General features: G+C 40.3%; 1 protein-coding gene across 1 annotated transcript in view; it reads left to right on the plus strand.

Moving 5' to 3' along the window:
* The first annotated feature begins 3,698 nt into the window (after positions 1 to 3,698).
* The window catches only part of LOC135244664 (neuroendocrine convertase 2-like), a 22,901-nt gene continuing 8,786 nt past the window's right edge, over positions 3,699 to 17,813 (plus strand). Inside the window, exons 1-7 of the mRNA XM_064317132.1 lie at positions 3,699 to 4,086; positions 7,336 to 7,440; positions 11,673 to 11,786; positions 12,108 to 12,216; positions 12,685 to 12,722; positions 15,788 to 15,864; positions 17,220 to 17,308. Coding sequence (XP_064173202.1) covers positions 3,904 to 4,086; positions 7,336 to 7,440; positions 11,673 to 11,786; positions 12,108 to 12,216; positions 12,685 to 12,722; positions 15,788 to 15,864; positions 17,220 to 17,308 — 715 coding nt within the window. The 5' untranslated portion in view covers positions 3,699 to 3,903. The remainder of the gene's footprint in view (positions 4,087 to 7,335; positions 7,441 to 11,672; positions 11,787 to 12,107; positions 12,217 to 12,684; positions 12,723 to 15,787; positions 15,865 to 17,219; positions 17,309 to 17,813) is intronic.

The raw sequence follows: 17,813 nt of genomic DNA on the forward strand, positions 1-17,813 counted from the left end.
GCCTAAGCTATTATTTGCAACAACAACAACTTCAACAGTAATTATGGAAATGAAAAGGTGCTTGGAGCCTTAAAAACAATGGGCATGGGGGCCTTTCTCAATGGCCAGGCTGTGGCCTCAGAGCCTGTACTTGGACAGAATCTGTCTCTGCTGTGCATCTTTGAAGGTGAAGAGATACTTAGCCAATGTGTAATCTCATTTCATGGCCCAGTAGCAATAAAGTTTGTTTTGAGTTTTGGCTATATTGTCTGAATGTTCCAAATAAGATTTTTTAGTTTGCTGCATAATTTGGTTTATTATGTTTTGTGGTTGATTATTAACAGAGCTGGTCCAAGCCTGAATCAAATTAGAATGTATTATTTGATTTGTACAGTAAGCTTCGAGTTGATTTACAGCAGGGGACTTTTTCTCGGTTTAGGTCTTGGGTTTTTAGTATTTAAATTTCACTGTTCTTCAGGACATGATTATTAGTGCTCATTCTTTGGATATTTATTATGAATGGGATAGGTAATAATTTTGTCCTACATGCATTATTCTTTTTCTCTGAACCTGTAAAATGGTTCTGCAGAAGTCTGCAATCTAGGCTTTCTGCTCAATACACATCCCATTTAGAGTACTTGTGCTCACTAGGTGTACCCAAAATCTCATTTCTGTATAGTGCAATGGGCTGTATAACTGACAATTTGGACCAGATTGTGATTGGTATAATTTTGTAAAACCCTCTCTTAATTGCAAAAAGCACATTCTCTGCACTAACTGTCAGACTGAGTTTAGCACCATTTAAGATGTCTTCTAGTTTGGTGCTGCCTAGAGTAAAGTGGCACCTATTTTGCTGACATCTATCCTTTTTTTTGGAAAATCTTAAGTCTTCTTTAATTTTATTCCCTGAGCCTGCACAGTAAAATGTCTTGTGATAATCCAGCTCTAACGGTGTTAATTAAACTCTTAACAGATAACTTTTATTCCCACTCTCAAAAGTGGGACCAAATGTTATCTGTTAAAGAGCTGAATTAACAACGGACCTGTTACTGTGTGGGTCAGGCAGTAGTCCAGTAACAGAACCTTGTTTTGCGGTAGCCCTTGTTCTGTGGGACACAGCATCCGCACTGAGAAGAAATCTTACTTCTACCTCATGTAGTGTGAAGCCAGGAGGAACAGATTGTTCCTACAGCACTGCTCACTCATTAATGTAGATGTTGAGCAGTGTCGGAACCAGGCGGCAGTCCTGCCTCACACCACAACCCCGTTTGAACTAAAGTTTCTATCCTTCTGTTGCCCATTCTCACTCTGCACTTGCTTTCAGCGTACATGCAGTTAAGCATATCACATACCTTGCACCCTCTACCACTTCTAAGCAGTTTACAATATAATCATTCAGGCCAAATCAATGATTTTTAGACATCAATGAAGCAGGCAAAGATTTTTTTTTCCATTTTTGGTTTGGTGAACATGTTTATTTATCAGGGTTTGTAGGGTATAAATATTCTCAACAGTACAATGATTCGGAAGAAAACCAATTTGAGTCTCACGCAGCACAGTGAGCTCGTTAAGCAAGGTCATTATTCTACTTTTAAGGATCCTGCAGTATACCTTCCCCAGACAGATGCCTCTGTAATTACAGGCATCAAATTTTATCCCCATTTTTATAGATAGGACATATACACCAAGTCCCAGGGAAGCAGCTCAGTACCAGGTTTAATAATTTAAGCGGAGCCTTTTTGCAGCTCTGGGGTGTTGTTTTTGGGAATCTCACTCTCTCTATCTCTCTCTCTTTTACAGCCTCGCCCCCAGTTCGCACTCCTCTTGCTTTCGCCTGCTTTTTACACCTGCTGTTTGTTCAATGGACACAGAGTTCTCAGCTTTAAACAGGTAATTAACTTAAGAAAACTCTCGCCGTGTGTCACCAACATTTCCGCTTTGCCATTAATCTTCAGCTTGACTAGACTGTGCCCAGTATAGCAATGGCAGGATTATTTCCTGAAGCAACTCCTTAAGGGAGGTGTGATAAGCATAAGAACTGCCCGGGACTAGTTTAAGCCATCTCTTCTGCAGCTTAAACTATCATTAATAATGAAGATTACAAATTTGGTTCCGAACTGAGAGGCTGCCTTGATACAGATGTGCAGCACAGTTTCATTTCACTTTGGCTAGTGATTTGTCGAGAGCAAGGGGAATTATTTCAAAATGAGAAGCTGATCACGTTCATGGTTTGTAAAAAATGAAAAGACTGAAAATACAGTGTGCGAGATAGTCAAGAAACAGTATCACATAAATGATTTTCCTCATATAGACCTGAAACCATTATGAATATGGAGGAACCAAGTACATATACTGTATATATTCATTGAACCGCTGTTTCTCAAATTAAGTTAAAAGGCTGTGCACAATCTCTACATGAGTGAAAAGTGCAAATCATGATGACTACAAATGCCACAATAAAATCTTCAGCATAAAAATGTATGATCTCCTCTGACAGAGTACTGTCAGCTCTTAAGGAGTAAATGTTGTCCCTATTGGATTCTTTTAGATTTGAACCAACACTGCTACAGCTGATTTAACATTTTTCTGTGTGCTGGATGCCCATCCGCAGGTGTGTTCATATCACTCTTGTGACTGATATATTTTTAGCCAATGTGTTTCTCCAGGCTGTCATCTGAGAGGGAAAAATGGAGGTAGATAAAGAGAAGGCACTGTCCTTTTGAAATACTGCAGCATTCTGAAACCTTGGCTTCTTACGCAAGAGGAGAGAAGACAGATAATCTGTTGTGGGTTGACAATGCATGCGGTTTCTTAAGGACTTGGGAGAGATGTAAGCCATCAAATCCTACGCTTCTATGATTCTGTTCAAATGGTAGATGATATATACCTGCCAGCAACCCCCAACCCCTGTCCTCGTCCCCGTCCCTGTCCCCCGGCACTACATCACATTCTGAAAATAATAATAATAATAATAATAATAATAATAATAAAAGAAAAACCAGCCAGACACAGTCAGCATGGTCCTCTAGGAAATATTTTACATTTAATCCTGCCACACCATTGTCATCCAACACCTTCTCTCTCTCTCTCAATTTTCAATTTTTTTTTCAATTCAAATTTCAATTTGCTTTATTGGTAGGATAACTACAATCATATTGCCACAGCAACACATGTCAGACACAGAAACTCTCTCTCACTCTCTCTTGCCCCAGCGCTATCATTCTGAAGTATAGAAATTGTTGATGATACACCACGGTGAGGTTGATTTAACATTTTTTCTGTGTGCTAATAGCAGTGGGCTGCTACAGGTAATAATAATAATAATAATAATTATTATTATTATTATTATTATTATTATTATTATTATTATTATTATTTACACAAGCCTGGTTTCGTAACGTCATGGTAACAGTATCAGTTAATTGATGACTGGCACAAGATAGCGAAACAGGTATATTGAATATGCCACCTATCCACAGATGTAGTTTGCATCTCTCTCGATTTCCACCTTACCCACTTTACTTATACTTTTGCTTCTTTATTGGCAGCTCGTGCACAATGGAGGAATTCTCCAAGGTGCTGAAACTACTTCCACAGCAGCAGCTGCAAATGAAGCGCACTTAAACAATAGGGCGTGGCAGGCAGCCACACCCGCTGGAGCTTATTGGACAAAGATCTGCCGAACGTCACGCGAAAGAGACCAACAGGAACAAGCTGATGAAAAATACATGAAAAGGAGAGTTGAAAATGCTGACCTGGCTCCCAACACAAGCTATCGTCTCCTTACAAACAGCGCCGAGCTGCCGGACCAACTTCATATGCTCTGGACGACATGTATCCAGACGGCCGCTGATTGAAGATTTGGTTAGCAGAGGCTCGCAGTACCTCGCATAACTCCAGTACCACACTTTATAGCGAGGCACGATGCTTGGATTTTGCAGAGATGGGAAACCGTTCGTCTTGATATTGTTAAATGCCTTGGTTGTTTCAAAAGGAGCCGCGGAAGAGAACGTTTTTACAAACCATCTCTTGGTTCAGTTGCATGAAGGTACGAATGATGAAGCACAACAGCTTGCAATGGAGCACGGGTTTGACAGCGCCCGAAAGGTGAGACAAGGCTACTGAACATTTTAAATATACATTTCAGTGGACAAGCTCGCCACGTCTTGCTAGTTAAGTGATCCACATTTGCTTTTATGTTTGCTCAACTATGCCCCAATCTTTGGCATTTTATAGATTTTAGTGCACACGTGTGTTATTGAGGGGCATTAATGCATATATGATGTAATGCTTTAACACGTATTTGGCTCCAACTGTATTTTCTAAGGAGTGAAAATTTTAAAGTTGTGCGCTGCTAACTTTTGTTTTTAAATATCTGTATATAGGAAAAAGACTGCGCACACATATCCGACTGTATATAAACCTGCTTGTAGTTGGAGTGAAAGGGAGAATTCAGTTTTTCTTTCTTGAGAATCAAGTTATCTACAGTGTCAATCATAAGTGCAGAACTCGTGCTTATTAAATTAGACTCTTAGCAGCAACAGAAATATCATTCACGCAACGTTTTCGTGACATTATGTGTAGGCTATGGTCAGATATAATTTAATTTTTTGAGACTGTGTGTAATAGTCTTGAATAGTTGACTATATTAAATGCATAAAAATGCAATTTTGATCGTAATGTAGGTTGGTCGACACGCGAGATAAGTAAAGTTGTCTTTAATCACCCCACCAGTTCTGTGGAGAATTAGAACGGTTCGGGTAAATTGGTTTAAAGTTCCCAGGAGACATTAGCGGACTAATCCGAAGGGATAATTGAATACTCAAATTCAAAAGGCAACCACTAACTATATTTACAACATCAAAAAACAATGCGAAACAAAAACCACGTGCTTCTTTATTTATGTGTACGTATTGTTAAGCCTAATAGAGAATAGAGTTAATTTCCGAGCTGTCAGCTTGCAACATTGCATTTCGATCACTGCTTTAAAAATAGTTTTCAATGGCACGAGCTCGATATGATAAAATTCATTGTTCAACACCCTTAAGGGTCTCTTCCTGAACATCATTAAAGTCCTTGAGACTGAAAGGAAGCTGGTTTCAGTTATAAAAGTTGCTTATTTCTTGCAAGTGCACGCACAATCTTAATGTTCTGTTGCAGCTTTAATTGGCTGTCTTCTGGCACCCCACAAGAACAGTATAGATTTGAGGCACTGAAAGGAAATTGTATTAGATTATGTCTCAGGAACAGTAATATACAGTAATACTGAGTTTAGTCATTTTACATGAAAATAATAGACGTGAGAATTTTTTGACATTTTTTTTTTTTTTTGAAAAATGTGTTATAACCTTACATGGATATGACATTTTAAATGTATTGATCCTTCACTATGTGAACTTCTTTAATATATACGACCGCCAGCTACAATCTTATCTGGATTGACAAAAAATGTGCAGAAGCATGCAAGACAAAAATATCGTGTACATAAAATGTATTCTCTCAGTTTTTTGTAGGCTCTCTGGAGCAAGATGAACCCAGCTATAAGCTTCTCTTACCAGAACATGCCAAGCGGTTCCTCAGTATAGCCAAATAATGACTTGACATGGACAGTATGACTTCGGCCCAGTACATAGCCAGGCAAAGGCCAGCTATTTTAGTTACGACTGAGAAGGATTTTAGCCAATGAGTATAGGTTGTTCGGCTTGCATAAAAGGACAAGCGTTGAATTACCTTGCGTAAACAAACAATAACTTTTTTAAGTACACACACTGAAAATGTTATGCACTAGCCAAAAAGTTCTTGACACTTCATGCCTAAAAAGATTGTTGGTTTTTGTTTTTTTTTAAATGCCTAAGTCTAAACAGAAGAGTCAGCAGAAATCACTTGTCTGAGAGAATATTTCTTAGGACAGTAAAAACAGCTTTGACTCCACAGCAGAGGGCGTGTTCAATGAAGGACTTGATACCATTTTATATCGGCGAGCATCTAAATACATTCTCAACATATTTTATTATTATTCAACATGCTTATAAATAAGGCCTTTGAATAATAAACGTGGCATGTGAAATTGGGGGATGTATTCATAGAGGGTGGGGTACTTGACAAAAACCTCATTCAATGCACCTCAATCAATGGATTAGTAAAATAGATAGCTATTATTGTGATTTTCTACAATTTTATAGATCTCCTGCCAGAGGTGGCAAGGGGAGAGCAAGGAGAGGGGACGGAGAGAGAAGGGGAGAAGGAGGGGGATGGAGAGAGAAGGGGAGAAGGAGGGGGATGGAGAGAGAAGGGGAGAAGGAGGGGGATGGAGAGAGAAGGGGGAGGGAGGGGGATGGTGACAGGCAGGGGGGAGGGAGGGCGATGGAGAGAGAAGGGGGGAGGGAGGGGGATGGTGACAGGCAGGGGAAAGAAAGTTAATTTCAGGACACTTTTTCCATTAGCATATAGTATATACAGTATACAATATCCAGTGTAGTAATTTAAACCTATAAAGACCCATAATATTATTTAGTTACCAATTGTCTTTTTGGAGTCTCCAAATGGCCTTATTGGAAACTTGTCTAGACATAGTTTTTTTTTTTTTTTTTTAAACTATGTAGAATTCTCATTCTTGGTGGTATTGCCATCAAATTTGAACCAGCATTTGTCCATCGTTGTGGCTGTGTTGTGACAGCTCCATTGTGTTTCTAAACCCACCAGGCACAGCCATATGCATCTGTATCCACTGCAGAAATCTTTTAAATGAAAAAGATTGCCTCTGTGTTTGATCTTCTGTTACTTTGTTTCAGTAATATTCAGAGTAATTTGAACTCATGGAAAACAAACCCTCAAGAGGTAGCTTTCAGAAGAGACCAGGATTATGCCAGGCTATGCCATTTTCAGGCTTAAGAAAGGGGGTGCTACAGAAGGGGTTAAATTGTGTCTTTGTTTTTATTATTCAAGAAAAAATAAAGTATAATCTGTGATAATCTAAAAAAAAATATATATTTGGTCTGATACAGTAATTTGAATCTATTTTATATGAGCTGTGAATTACTCTGGGTAAGGTCTTCTACTGTATATTATGACTTTACCTTAGGATATAACACATGACTGTCCATGACTTCAGATTTCCTTTCACATCAGAGGGCTAAGATCAGTTCATTGTACATTCAGACCCGTGGGCTGGACCCATGCACCTCTCCTCACTAAAGCACAAGGAGAATTTTAATTCATTGATAGTGCACAAAGCAAATTGCCCATGATGCAGCTGAATGTTTAATTCAGGCCAGTCCCAGTTCCTTCCCCTCCTTAAGGGGGGGCGGTTTCAGTGCACAATTTAGATTTGTCCCGTGTGTTTTTCTCCTTGGCCAGCTGTCGTTTGGAGACAGACTTTTTCACTTCTACCCTGGAGAAGATCCCCAAGCCAGGCAGAGACGCAGCCTCAAGCGTTGGCAAAGCCTGGAGAAGCACTACATGGTAAGTGTCCGTGCTCCCTCCACAGTTCCCATAGAAACAGGCTTGTTTCTATTAGAGAAGTGACAGACAATGGCTTATTTAAGACTTATTTCTATGTTTTTACCCTGATTAAAAACACTGTCCACCTTTAGGAATATTATAGTGTACATCTTCACAGATTCTGGTCAGACTACACTCAGGTATTTACAACCTAAAGCCTTTTGATTTTTTAATTTAAATACCATATAAATCATTATTATTATTTCAGTGGCTGAAATTATCTTAACTCCTTCACACAGATGCCAGATCTGGCCAATCCTCGCCCATTTAGGGGGTGTTCTATTTAAGCCGTAATAACTCCAGATGTAAGCATCACAGAGACTTGCTAAATGGCTTGAATGAAGCAAGACACTAGAACCATTTACAGTACTAACTAGCTTATATTCATAATTTAGGTTGAAATAAAGTGCCCCAAATTCAGTTATCTTGGCAGAAAGTCAAAAATGAAGTTGATCCCCTTAAGTTTGAAATGAAATACTGAGAGATCACAAATGTAAAAGAGGTAAAACTATGCATGTCCTGGGTTGCAAACTCCTTGACCTCAAGCGTGCAAAATCTGCAGCTGATTTGCAAAACTATGAAAGATCTATGAAGCAAAAAGTAAGCAGTGTACCCTGGTCTCCCCTAGTGTCTCCAAATATATCCAAAAAATATAAATCATAACATAATCATATATTTCACTACAAATCATGTTTTGACTCATGAAACTCACTTTTGCATCATTCTCAAGTGGGAATTATTATCTTTTCATCTGTATAGGGGTTTGGGATATAAAAAGGGTTTGGTTGTTTGGTTTCAGGAGCACCGAATGTCTGATTTGACCAATCAGAATGCTGGCATCTGTAGCTTATTCTTCTGCCTAGTTGGCTTTGCAGAGGTTAGGTCTGAATAGTGTTCACTGTGTGAACTAAACTGTGTCTTGGCTAGAAATAGCTGTACAAAATAAGTATTGTACCTTACTGAACCTGTGTTTAGCAGTTGTCTATGACCATGAAATGCACTTTTGTATGTCACTTTGGATAAAAGCGTCTGCCAAATAAATGTAATGTAATGTAATGCATCCAGGCCGCTAGGGGGCTTGCACGAAGGGATTTTAAAGCAATCTGATATCATTAAGAATCTATTTTAACAGAAATTTTTCTTTGACATGCTTTTTTCTTCCTTGCTTCACATAATGGGTTAATATCATTATATTTCAGTAACGATTACCCAAGCATTTGAAATAAATATCATTTTGTGACCAACCAATGTAATAAGATGGCGTGCTCTTAGTCACCCATCACAATTTGCACTGTAAAGTGCATAATGACAAAGCCATTGGATCCAGGCCTGAATTGCTCATAGGGTTGGAGATGAGCCCCGTTTTTGCGGTTTGAATCAGCCTTGTGTACAGACACTCTTTGAAGCAGAAGTCTATACCAGCACTCTTAACTCAGTCGGTCTCAAAGTAATGTTAAGTGCCGGGACAAGAGCCAATAGGTCCCTTAAAGATAAGTCTTAGAATTGAACCAAGAGCTTTGTGGTGTGGGGGCGAGAAGCTCCAGCATAATGCAGACTGGTGATTGTCCCAAGATGTCATACCTCGGTGTTAAATGTTTTGCAAATAAACACATAAGCTTTAAAAAAAATAAAATAATTCAAGCCATTAAAATCCTTTAAGAGCTGGATCAGTCACAAAGTAATCCTGCTCTTATCCTCCAAACTGGCTCTTATGCGCTTGAGGGGGCCCTTACATTTTTTTCTGTGGGAATGCTTTTAATGAAAACAGAAATAATCAATTTTGCAAAGCTAATATAACTAATTTTCTGTGAAGCGGAAGCAACAAAAAGAGGTATTTGTTGGCTGCTTGTGGAAAATGAATATATTGATATGCACACATGCACCTTGAGTTAAGGATCATAACTTTCTTTGCTCATTACAGCTAGATCTATTTTTATTGTGATAGACTGCCTTTGCACTCATACCTGGATTGGTGAACATATTACAGGCTAGGTTATTTATTTCTGAATGATATTAATAAATAATAAGGATAGTTTTCATGAACAGCATCAGTAATAAATGTAATGTTACTATACAACATGACTGCTGGTAAAAAAGTTATTAAATGTATGACATTACTTAATGTGGTAAAACACAGTGTTTCAGCTCCACACAGTTCAATACCAACACAAAGTCAAATAGGAAATGAGGGCTTTATTCAAGGAACTTAGAAACAGAGAGGTGGGAAATTAGCAAACAAGCCATAATCTGATTTCACAAGTCCAGTTCAGTTCCTGAAGCAAGTGGGCTGACACACAAAATTAGTATCTCAACAAAAATGTTTTCAACAAACAAATCTGTACAAAAAAGTTCTGTCTATACTTCATTAATTAAAACTTGCAAAATCTAGGCCTGTCGTTAGAAGTATTGATCTCAAAATGAGGCAAAGTTACAACAAGCAATATTGTATATCTAAGCCCACACTAATTAAACCAGTTCTATTCCAAAGTAGTGCTGCCCCATGTTTCCAAAATGATTGAATGTAACTTGGCCCTGTGTTTTTTCATCTTACTATCTGAAGAAAATGTGACTTTATATTGCGCGTGCACTCTATTAATTTAACTATAAAGCACAGTTCATTAATTTTATTCCTGTACAAAAAGCCAAGCTGTAAAATGTTTCCCAGCCCAAACAACGCGTAAATGACTTGTTTACTGTTTGTGTTTTGTTCATTCATTCACTTAGACGGGTGGGGTGATGGGCATTTGGGGGTGGAGGGTACTTAATGGGCATCATTTCATTTTGTATGGAATTTACTTTGTTTAAATCATTTGTTGGAACTGACCCAGTTGCTGGCACTTGTGTCTTGTACCAACAGCAAATCTACACCAAAATATATAAAATTAATTAATATCAAAATAAAATGCAATATTTCGTATTTTGAAAAAACGAAAATACTTTTCTTGAAAAGTATTGTTTAGTTGTAAATAAGACCACAGAATATACTTAATATGACCACAAGTTTGGATATGATCAAAGGCAAATTAATTCAAATATTGGTGTGAAAGTTAATTATGGTTTCGTACTGGGGATTTGCCATACCATGCATAATGAAAGGAAGAGAAATTATAAATAGCTATAATGATGTTGAAAGAATTATCTTTGGTTGCCGTACTGTTTATCAGTACTGTTGGAAATTCTGCAAAGAGAACTCTAATTATTTCATGAGATCATTAAAGGGAATGCATTTTATTTTGACTTCTTCCTGTTCAGAAAGACAGAGGCTTGCTCTGTTGCTAGAATCCTCAGGCTAGTTTAATCAAACCACATTCATAATTTCACACAGCTTTTAAATGACTTCCTCAGAAATATTAGCAGAATATTATAGTGAGAACACAAGCATACACAGCAGACTCTGCATCTACCCAAGGCTTGTCAATATGCCAGGGTGCATTTTAAAACACCACATGGGTTTTTTCACCTTTCTTTGAACAACTCTCATTCTTTGTCTCAGGAAGAAAGGATCAAGGATTTCCCTGAGTGAATTTGGATCATTTCTTTTTTCGGTGCCTGAAAGTACTGCCAAACACGCACCTAAACAGCCCTCAAACTGTAGCCTAATTTGGTATGAAAAATGAATGGAGTCTGTTATTCATGCAAAGTCTTGCCTGTAGCGAGGACACAGCAGATAATTAAATTACGTGGTACATTGCACCGTGTTCCAGTGGAAATATGGACATGAAAAATCTGATTTTTATTCAAATGAACCGGTGTGATTTTCATTTTGTTGCTGAATGCAATTAAAAGTCTTATTTTTCCCTGTAGATTGGCAAATCAGTATTTGTGTGAATTTTTCAAAAGCTAGACAATGGTATGCGCATGCTTCCCTCAGACGCTTCTGTTGAATACATGAAGGGAAATGGTTTCTGTGCATTTAGAATGGTTTTGTACGGGCCTATAGCTATGGGTATACCTATAGGTCGGTCTGTACCTATTTCTGGTCCAGAAGAGCCACAGGGTCTGCCAGTTTGTGTTGTTACTCGGCACTTAATTGGTTAATTAGAGCAGTTAACTCGCCTTATTGGTTTCGTGAGCCTGAACTGGCTGCCGATATTAACGCAAAAACAAAAACCAGTAGACGCTGCTCTCCAGGACCTGGAGTGAAGATCACTGCTATAGGCCTTTACTTCTATTATGTTAATTTTCCCCACCAGGTGAAAAAAGTGACCCACCAAGAGGGGTTCAGCAGGAAGAAGAGAGGCTACCGAAATATCGATGATATCACCGTCAATATGAATGACCCCTTATTCACCAAGCAGTGGTATCTTGTGAGTATATATTTACCCTGAACCATTATTTCCCTGGCGGATGTTTCCTTATATGTGATTTGAGTGTCTGAAATGCAAAATACCATTGTTTAGAGTTGGATATGCGATGCGTGATCGCATCTGTCTCCACGCCGACCTCCTGAATGGCAGTCCCTGACTTGTGTCTTTATTTAGCTTGTCGTGCCTAAATGTTCCCTGGCTGGATCGCGGCAAATAGCGGAGGCGTTGATATTATCTGCCTCTGCTCGGTGTTGACTCATTTATCACGCACTCTGGGGTTCCTCATCTCACGCAACGCCCCCATATTGTCTGACCGATCAGATAAACACGGGGCAGGCAGACGGCACCCCTGCGCTGGATCTCAACGTGGCCCAGGCGTGGGAGCTGGGGTTCACCGGGAAAGGAGTAACCATAGCGATCATGGATGACGGTGCGTGAACTCTCATTGGTTTTAATATCAGTGAGATGCATGCAGTTATGATTACAGGTCAATGTTTTCGCTCTTCTTTATTTACAGAAAAAAAGCATAAAGTCAATACGTGTCATTTAAAAATAATATAGACCATTTTATAGTTTGCACAGACACATTCATGCCACCGAAAATGTGTGTTTTCTCATGGGTTTCAAGGAAATGCCAGTGATTCAACCGTTTGATTTAAAAGGATCTTTGCTTGGTTTTTAGTCAGACACATAAATGCCGGAGGATAAATCTGGTCTCCAGAGCTCACTCCAGGACCTTTAAAGTTATATGTGAAAACAAAGTAATCCCATACCAATCCTGAAAAAGTCCTGCTGGAATTATATATTGAGGACCTTACTTATAGCTAATGACTGCACTGTAATCCCTGGCCCTGTAACTTAGAAAGATTGCTGACACATTGCTTTTTCTCCATGACAGGAATTGACTATTTGCACCCAGATCTTGCTGCAAATTACGTAAGTACCTCATACTGTGGCACAACCTTATGTACTATTCTTGAATACTTATCTCTTGAGCTTTTAGTGGTTGAAAACAGGTTGAAGACTATGGAGGAATCCTGCAAGTATGGTCTAAATGTAGAGAGCCGGCTCGAGTCCAAGTACCCTGCTCTGTTGGTCAGCTTCATTGTGTTCTTCAAGGATACTGCCAGAAGGCACTACGCCAATCCAGCTGGTTGAATTTCATGCTCATGGTTCTGTGGCTTACCATTCAAAGTACTGGAGCAAAACAAAATAGCAAAACATAGCAGTCAGTATATTTGCCATGATTAGCGACTAAGCCAGTCGTGTCAGTCATCACGTAAAGTGCTGTTAGGACAGAAATGAAGAACCTTAACAGTTGTTGTGCATGTTACCTGCGTTTATGCTGTTTAGAAGAGGGAATTGTTGAATGTTTAATATGCAGATTTATTCTTTTTTTTTTTGGCTAAAGCTGTGGTTTTAATTAGGGGCTTATGCAACCTACTTTAGTCACATGGCCTGTGCGCAAATCTAAGCGGTGGCAGCGAGATGGGAGTATGTATCATCCTGGCAATTAGAAGAGGCATCACAATAGAGCGTTATGGAGCGCGTTCAGTGCCAAGCTGTACTGGACAGGGAAACATGTCACACGTCTATAAAGACTCTGGGGTGGAAGTGCGTTTCATTCTGCAGGGGAAGAGGGTGGGAAGGCAGAGAGAGTTTGAGGTGTCTGAAAGCAGAATGAACCGTGCACTTCTGTCTGAAAAACACCATCGAGCCGCTTTATTTGCTCCTCGATTTGTGTGATTGATACGGGGGCCGTGGCCTCATTTTGCCCTGGAAACGCAGCCGGGTTTGAAGCCACGAATGAGCGCCTGTGTCCGCGGCGGCCGTGGATTCGGAGTCACGCTCCGCCGGGCCGATGCTTCCCGGCAGCGTGGAGCAGGGACGTCCCTTCAGCTCGCTCGAGGCTCCTCCGAACACCGCCATTTTATTTACCTGCGCGATTCACAGGCCACCCAGACGATGCGATATGACGCCATTCACTGGTTTGAATTAGCCTCTAGTAGCGCAGGCGTGTGTGTCTGTGTCTGTGTCTGTGTCTTCAGTGGTGTGTGTTGGGTGGGTGAGAGATGTGCGTGAGTAATTGAGTGCCTGTTGCATTCCAAGTCCACTGGTGAAAAACATCACACTTCCTGACATCTTCTTGCTTTGCTAATGGTTGTGCTCATTGTTGGACATAGTGCATGAATATTAAAAAAACATGGCTGAATCTTATATTAACCAACATATTAATTTCCATGTAAAGTGGCATTTTTAAAGCTTAATTGCTGTAAATTATGCCACTGAGTAATATTTTTCTCAAAGGCACACTATGCTTAGCTTACCATGCCTGAGGTTAAAGGTTTAATGATATCTTTTTTTGACACAATTTGTCTGAAGGTTGGGCCTATTCACTCTTGCCAGCCCATTCAACAAGAGAAGCAGTCTCCAATTTCACCAGTGCTTCCCTGTACCGGAAAATGTTGGAACATGGTCAGAACAGTTGGTTGTCATAAAACTACTGCAATATTCTTACTGTTTAAATACCAATGGGTTTCCAAAGGGTTGCTATGGAAATGGCCTATCTCATGACACAATAAGGCTCATGACTTTTACAGAACTGAACAAAAGAGGAGTTTATAAATTTATATGACCTTTTCATAAATATTCTTGCTCCTCCTGGTGCATATATGTACTCCAGAGAATGGACCTACATTGCTTTATACTATCACGCAAGAATTTCATATGACAGATCTTGGTATCAGTTGATTTAGAAGAATATACCCTTTAGTGAATTATAATACTTTTCAAATAATCTTTTAGCAGTTGGATCAGAATTTCAAAGCCTGCCTTCAAATCAGGCAAGGTCTGGATCCAATCAGGTTGGATCCAGACCTATGAAACTTGGTATATGTTTGTATATGTAATGCTATGTAGTATAGAATTGCAACAATATAGGTGGTATGTGCAGGGTCATTAGAAGTTAAGTGCTTGATGTGTACTGTAGATTCAGTCATACCTATAACTGTATACCTCCTGTAACCCTTATAACCTCTACTCTGGCCCTGCAGCTGACCTTTGAGCAGTTCTAAAGTGCCCCTACTCCTCAGGTGTTTACGATTAGTTCCCACCTTGATGTTCAGTTCATTGCTGCCTTCCATTAATTGTATTTATTGGAAATTACAGTCCCAGAGGAGCCATCTGTTCGAACTTGGGGTCAGTCAAAACATTCAACTTTGCAGAAGTAATATTACAACTGAAGACAATGAATTTCCCCAGCTTTTGCAGATTTTGAAATTAAGGTCAGATATGTACAAGTAATATTTTACTGGACAGTACCCACTGTGAGCTTCCTCCAGCCCCACAGGGCATCATCCAACAAATGTGCAATCAGCTTGAAATGGGTAATGCAGTTTTTTAATGATATCGATGTTTCACCACAAAATGTCCACATAATTTATGTGTGTGTGTGTGTGCATGTGTGTGTGGTGTGCATGTGTGTGCCTACATTGGTGGTGATTGAAAGATGTGTGAGGTACGATATGATTGTGTATTTTTATCATCATCATTATCATGGATCTTGTGAAACTCTGGCTATTTTACTTTTCCAGGCTTTGTTGAGATCTTATTTTCAGCTTCTTAATTTAATAAATTCAGAATATTTTCAGGAACCATTGAACTGATCCATCAGTGCATTGCTACATTCTCATATCTGTACTCTCACGCTGTTAAACTGGACTGGGTTGACCTCTGCCTCTTTGTTCCCTGCGACTCACTCACAATAAATGTCTGACCTTGTACAACTGAAGTGCACACTGAGACTGCATTATCTCAAGTAAAACAGATTTTCATTTGCAAATAGCAACCAAATAATTTCCAAGGTAAAAGTCAGATATTAAGAAAATGGTCCATGATGGAGCGGCACAACAATAGGACTGTGTCTCTTCGTAAATTTTTATTCCTTCTGTTTTTATTTTATTTTATTTTATTAAACAGCTAAAGTCTCTCTCTACTTTCAGAACGCAGAAGCCAGTTTTGACTTCAGCAGCAACGACCCCTATCCGTATCCCCGCTACACGGACGACTGGTTTAACAGGTCATTTTCCGCATGTCTCCGCGGGATGCTACGTCTTTGCCCGATAGCACGTTAGCGGGATGCTAGGAGTTCGCCGGGCTCTGATGGTGTTGCCTGGGACAGCAGGTTGAGCGGCGCTGGTGCTCTGGGCTGCAGTATTGATTTTCCTCACACGTAACTCCATTAACTCCGCATCTCAGAGCTCAGGGCTCCACTGCATTAACGCAGCACAAGTGTGTGGCGGTGTCCGGCTGGTATATATTCTGCTTCGTTGTGTCGGTGTCAGGAAGCAGGGCCCTGCGAGGACATTCTCTTTTAGACGTGTTTTTGTTCCGTAATTTCAGGGCAGTCACGCTACCAGTGAGGTGCGGGTCTCGATTTTAATGGTTTTAGCTTCACCCCTGCAGATGGGTTCCACCAGGCAAGTGCCCTTAGACCCCCGTCCCCCCACCCCCGCCAGCGGATCGCACAAACAGACTGGGAGGGCCTAGGGAGCACAGCCGCAGTGTACTTGCACAACGTCTGAATCCAGCCTAGCAGGAAGGAGAGGCTCAGCGCTCTCCTTTCTAAGATCGCACCGTCCCGTCCTAATCACCGCCTCTTACCGCCACTTTCAAGGGCAGCTCAAGGGCAAGCTGCACCAACCCGCCAGGAGCGTGACTTGGCTCTGGTTTATAATAGGAGTGCGCTAGCCCTTGCTCGCGCCGGCTAAGCGAGCCGATCAGCTGATGGTCTATAAATAGCGCCCGGTGAAGCAGCTCCTGTGAAGGGGCACCTATGAAGCAGTTCATGTGAAGCAGCACCTGTGAAAGCTGCATCTGTGCCTCCTGCCCTCCGCGTCGTGCTGGCAGCCCACAGGCCTGTTGCTGATTTGCTGCGTTAGTTTAGTAGCGTGTGACTTTTTTCCTCACCAATACAAGCCTGAAAGAAATGTATTCTCTCCTTGCCACTTAATTACCTGCCAAACGAGTCAATTGCACCGCATGCAGGATAATTTCTCCAACTGTTTACGGGTCCTTTGAGTTTCCCGCAAATTCACATAGAAAGCCAGTACATTTCAGGGGGAGCCCAGATATTGACTCTTAGAGGATCTTGGCATCTGTCCATCATTTAAAATAAAACATTTCCAGGTTCAGGGGCAGCATGAAAGACAGATCATTTTATATTAAATTAGTTAATCTGTTAATCATGAGAGACACAATGGATATTATATGCTATTTAACTTAATAAGTAGCTTGTAGCAAACAGCATATTCTGAGATCCAGTTAGCGATCAGAGGGTACTATATTTCTGTAGGTGGGAATTTTTTCATAGCTTTTCCTGCTGTTCCTGGTTTGCTATTGTTTTCCCATTTTTGTAATTTCATACCTTTACAGTCACGGAACCAGGTGTGCTGGTGAGGTTTCCGCGGTAGCGAACAACAACATCTGCGGTGTGGGAGTGGCTTACAACTCCAAGGTGGCAGGTACTGTGCGTCTGACCAATGGCAGAGCTGCTACACACCCATGCTGTAAACAAAGCCATTTTCTTGAATGGAGTGAGCAATCTCTTCAGGTTCACTTGTTTGCCCTCTTCCATGTGATTGGAAAATCATACAGGCAATAGCAAGGCCAGGCTCAATAGCACAATGATTCCCATGGAGTCAGTATCTCTCTTCTTGCATGTATTGGATTAAAAAATGTCCAGAAACAGATAAAAACTAAAATAAACATTGATAACTCAATTCCCCTGCTCCTATCAGCAGCCCTGTGCTCAGGTCTGAAAGAACATGCCGGAAAGGTCAGTGGGGGAAATGTGAGAATCTGTTATACTGTAAATCAGCTCCTCTCTTCTCTGGGGGTTCTCCACTGTGTTTTCCCCTGTGCTCTGGGGCTCAATAAAGGGAAATTAAGGAAATCTTTCAGGTTAGACCATTTTTATTCCTGAAACTGGAATGACCTTAGGAATGGCTCCTTCACTATTTTGTCTGA

This window comes from Anguilla rostrata, chromosome 18, assembly GCF_018555375.3.
Source record: "Anguilla rostrata isolate EN2019 chromosome 18, ASM1855537v3, whole genome shotgun sequence".
Classification (NCBI taxonomy): domain Eukaryota; kingdom Metazoa; phylum Chordata; class Actinopteri; order Anguilliformes; family Anguillidae; genus Anguilla; species Anguilla rostrata.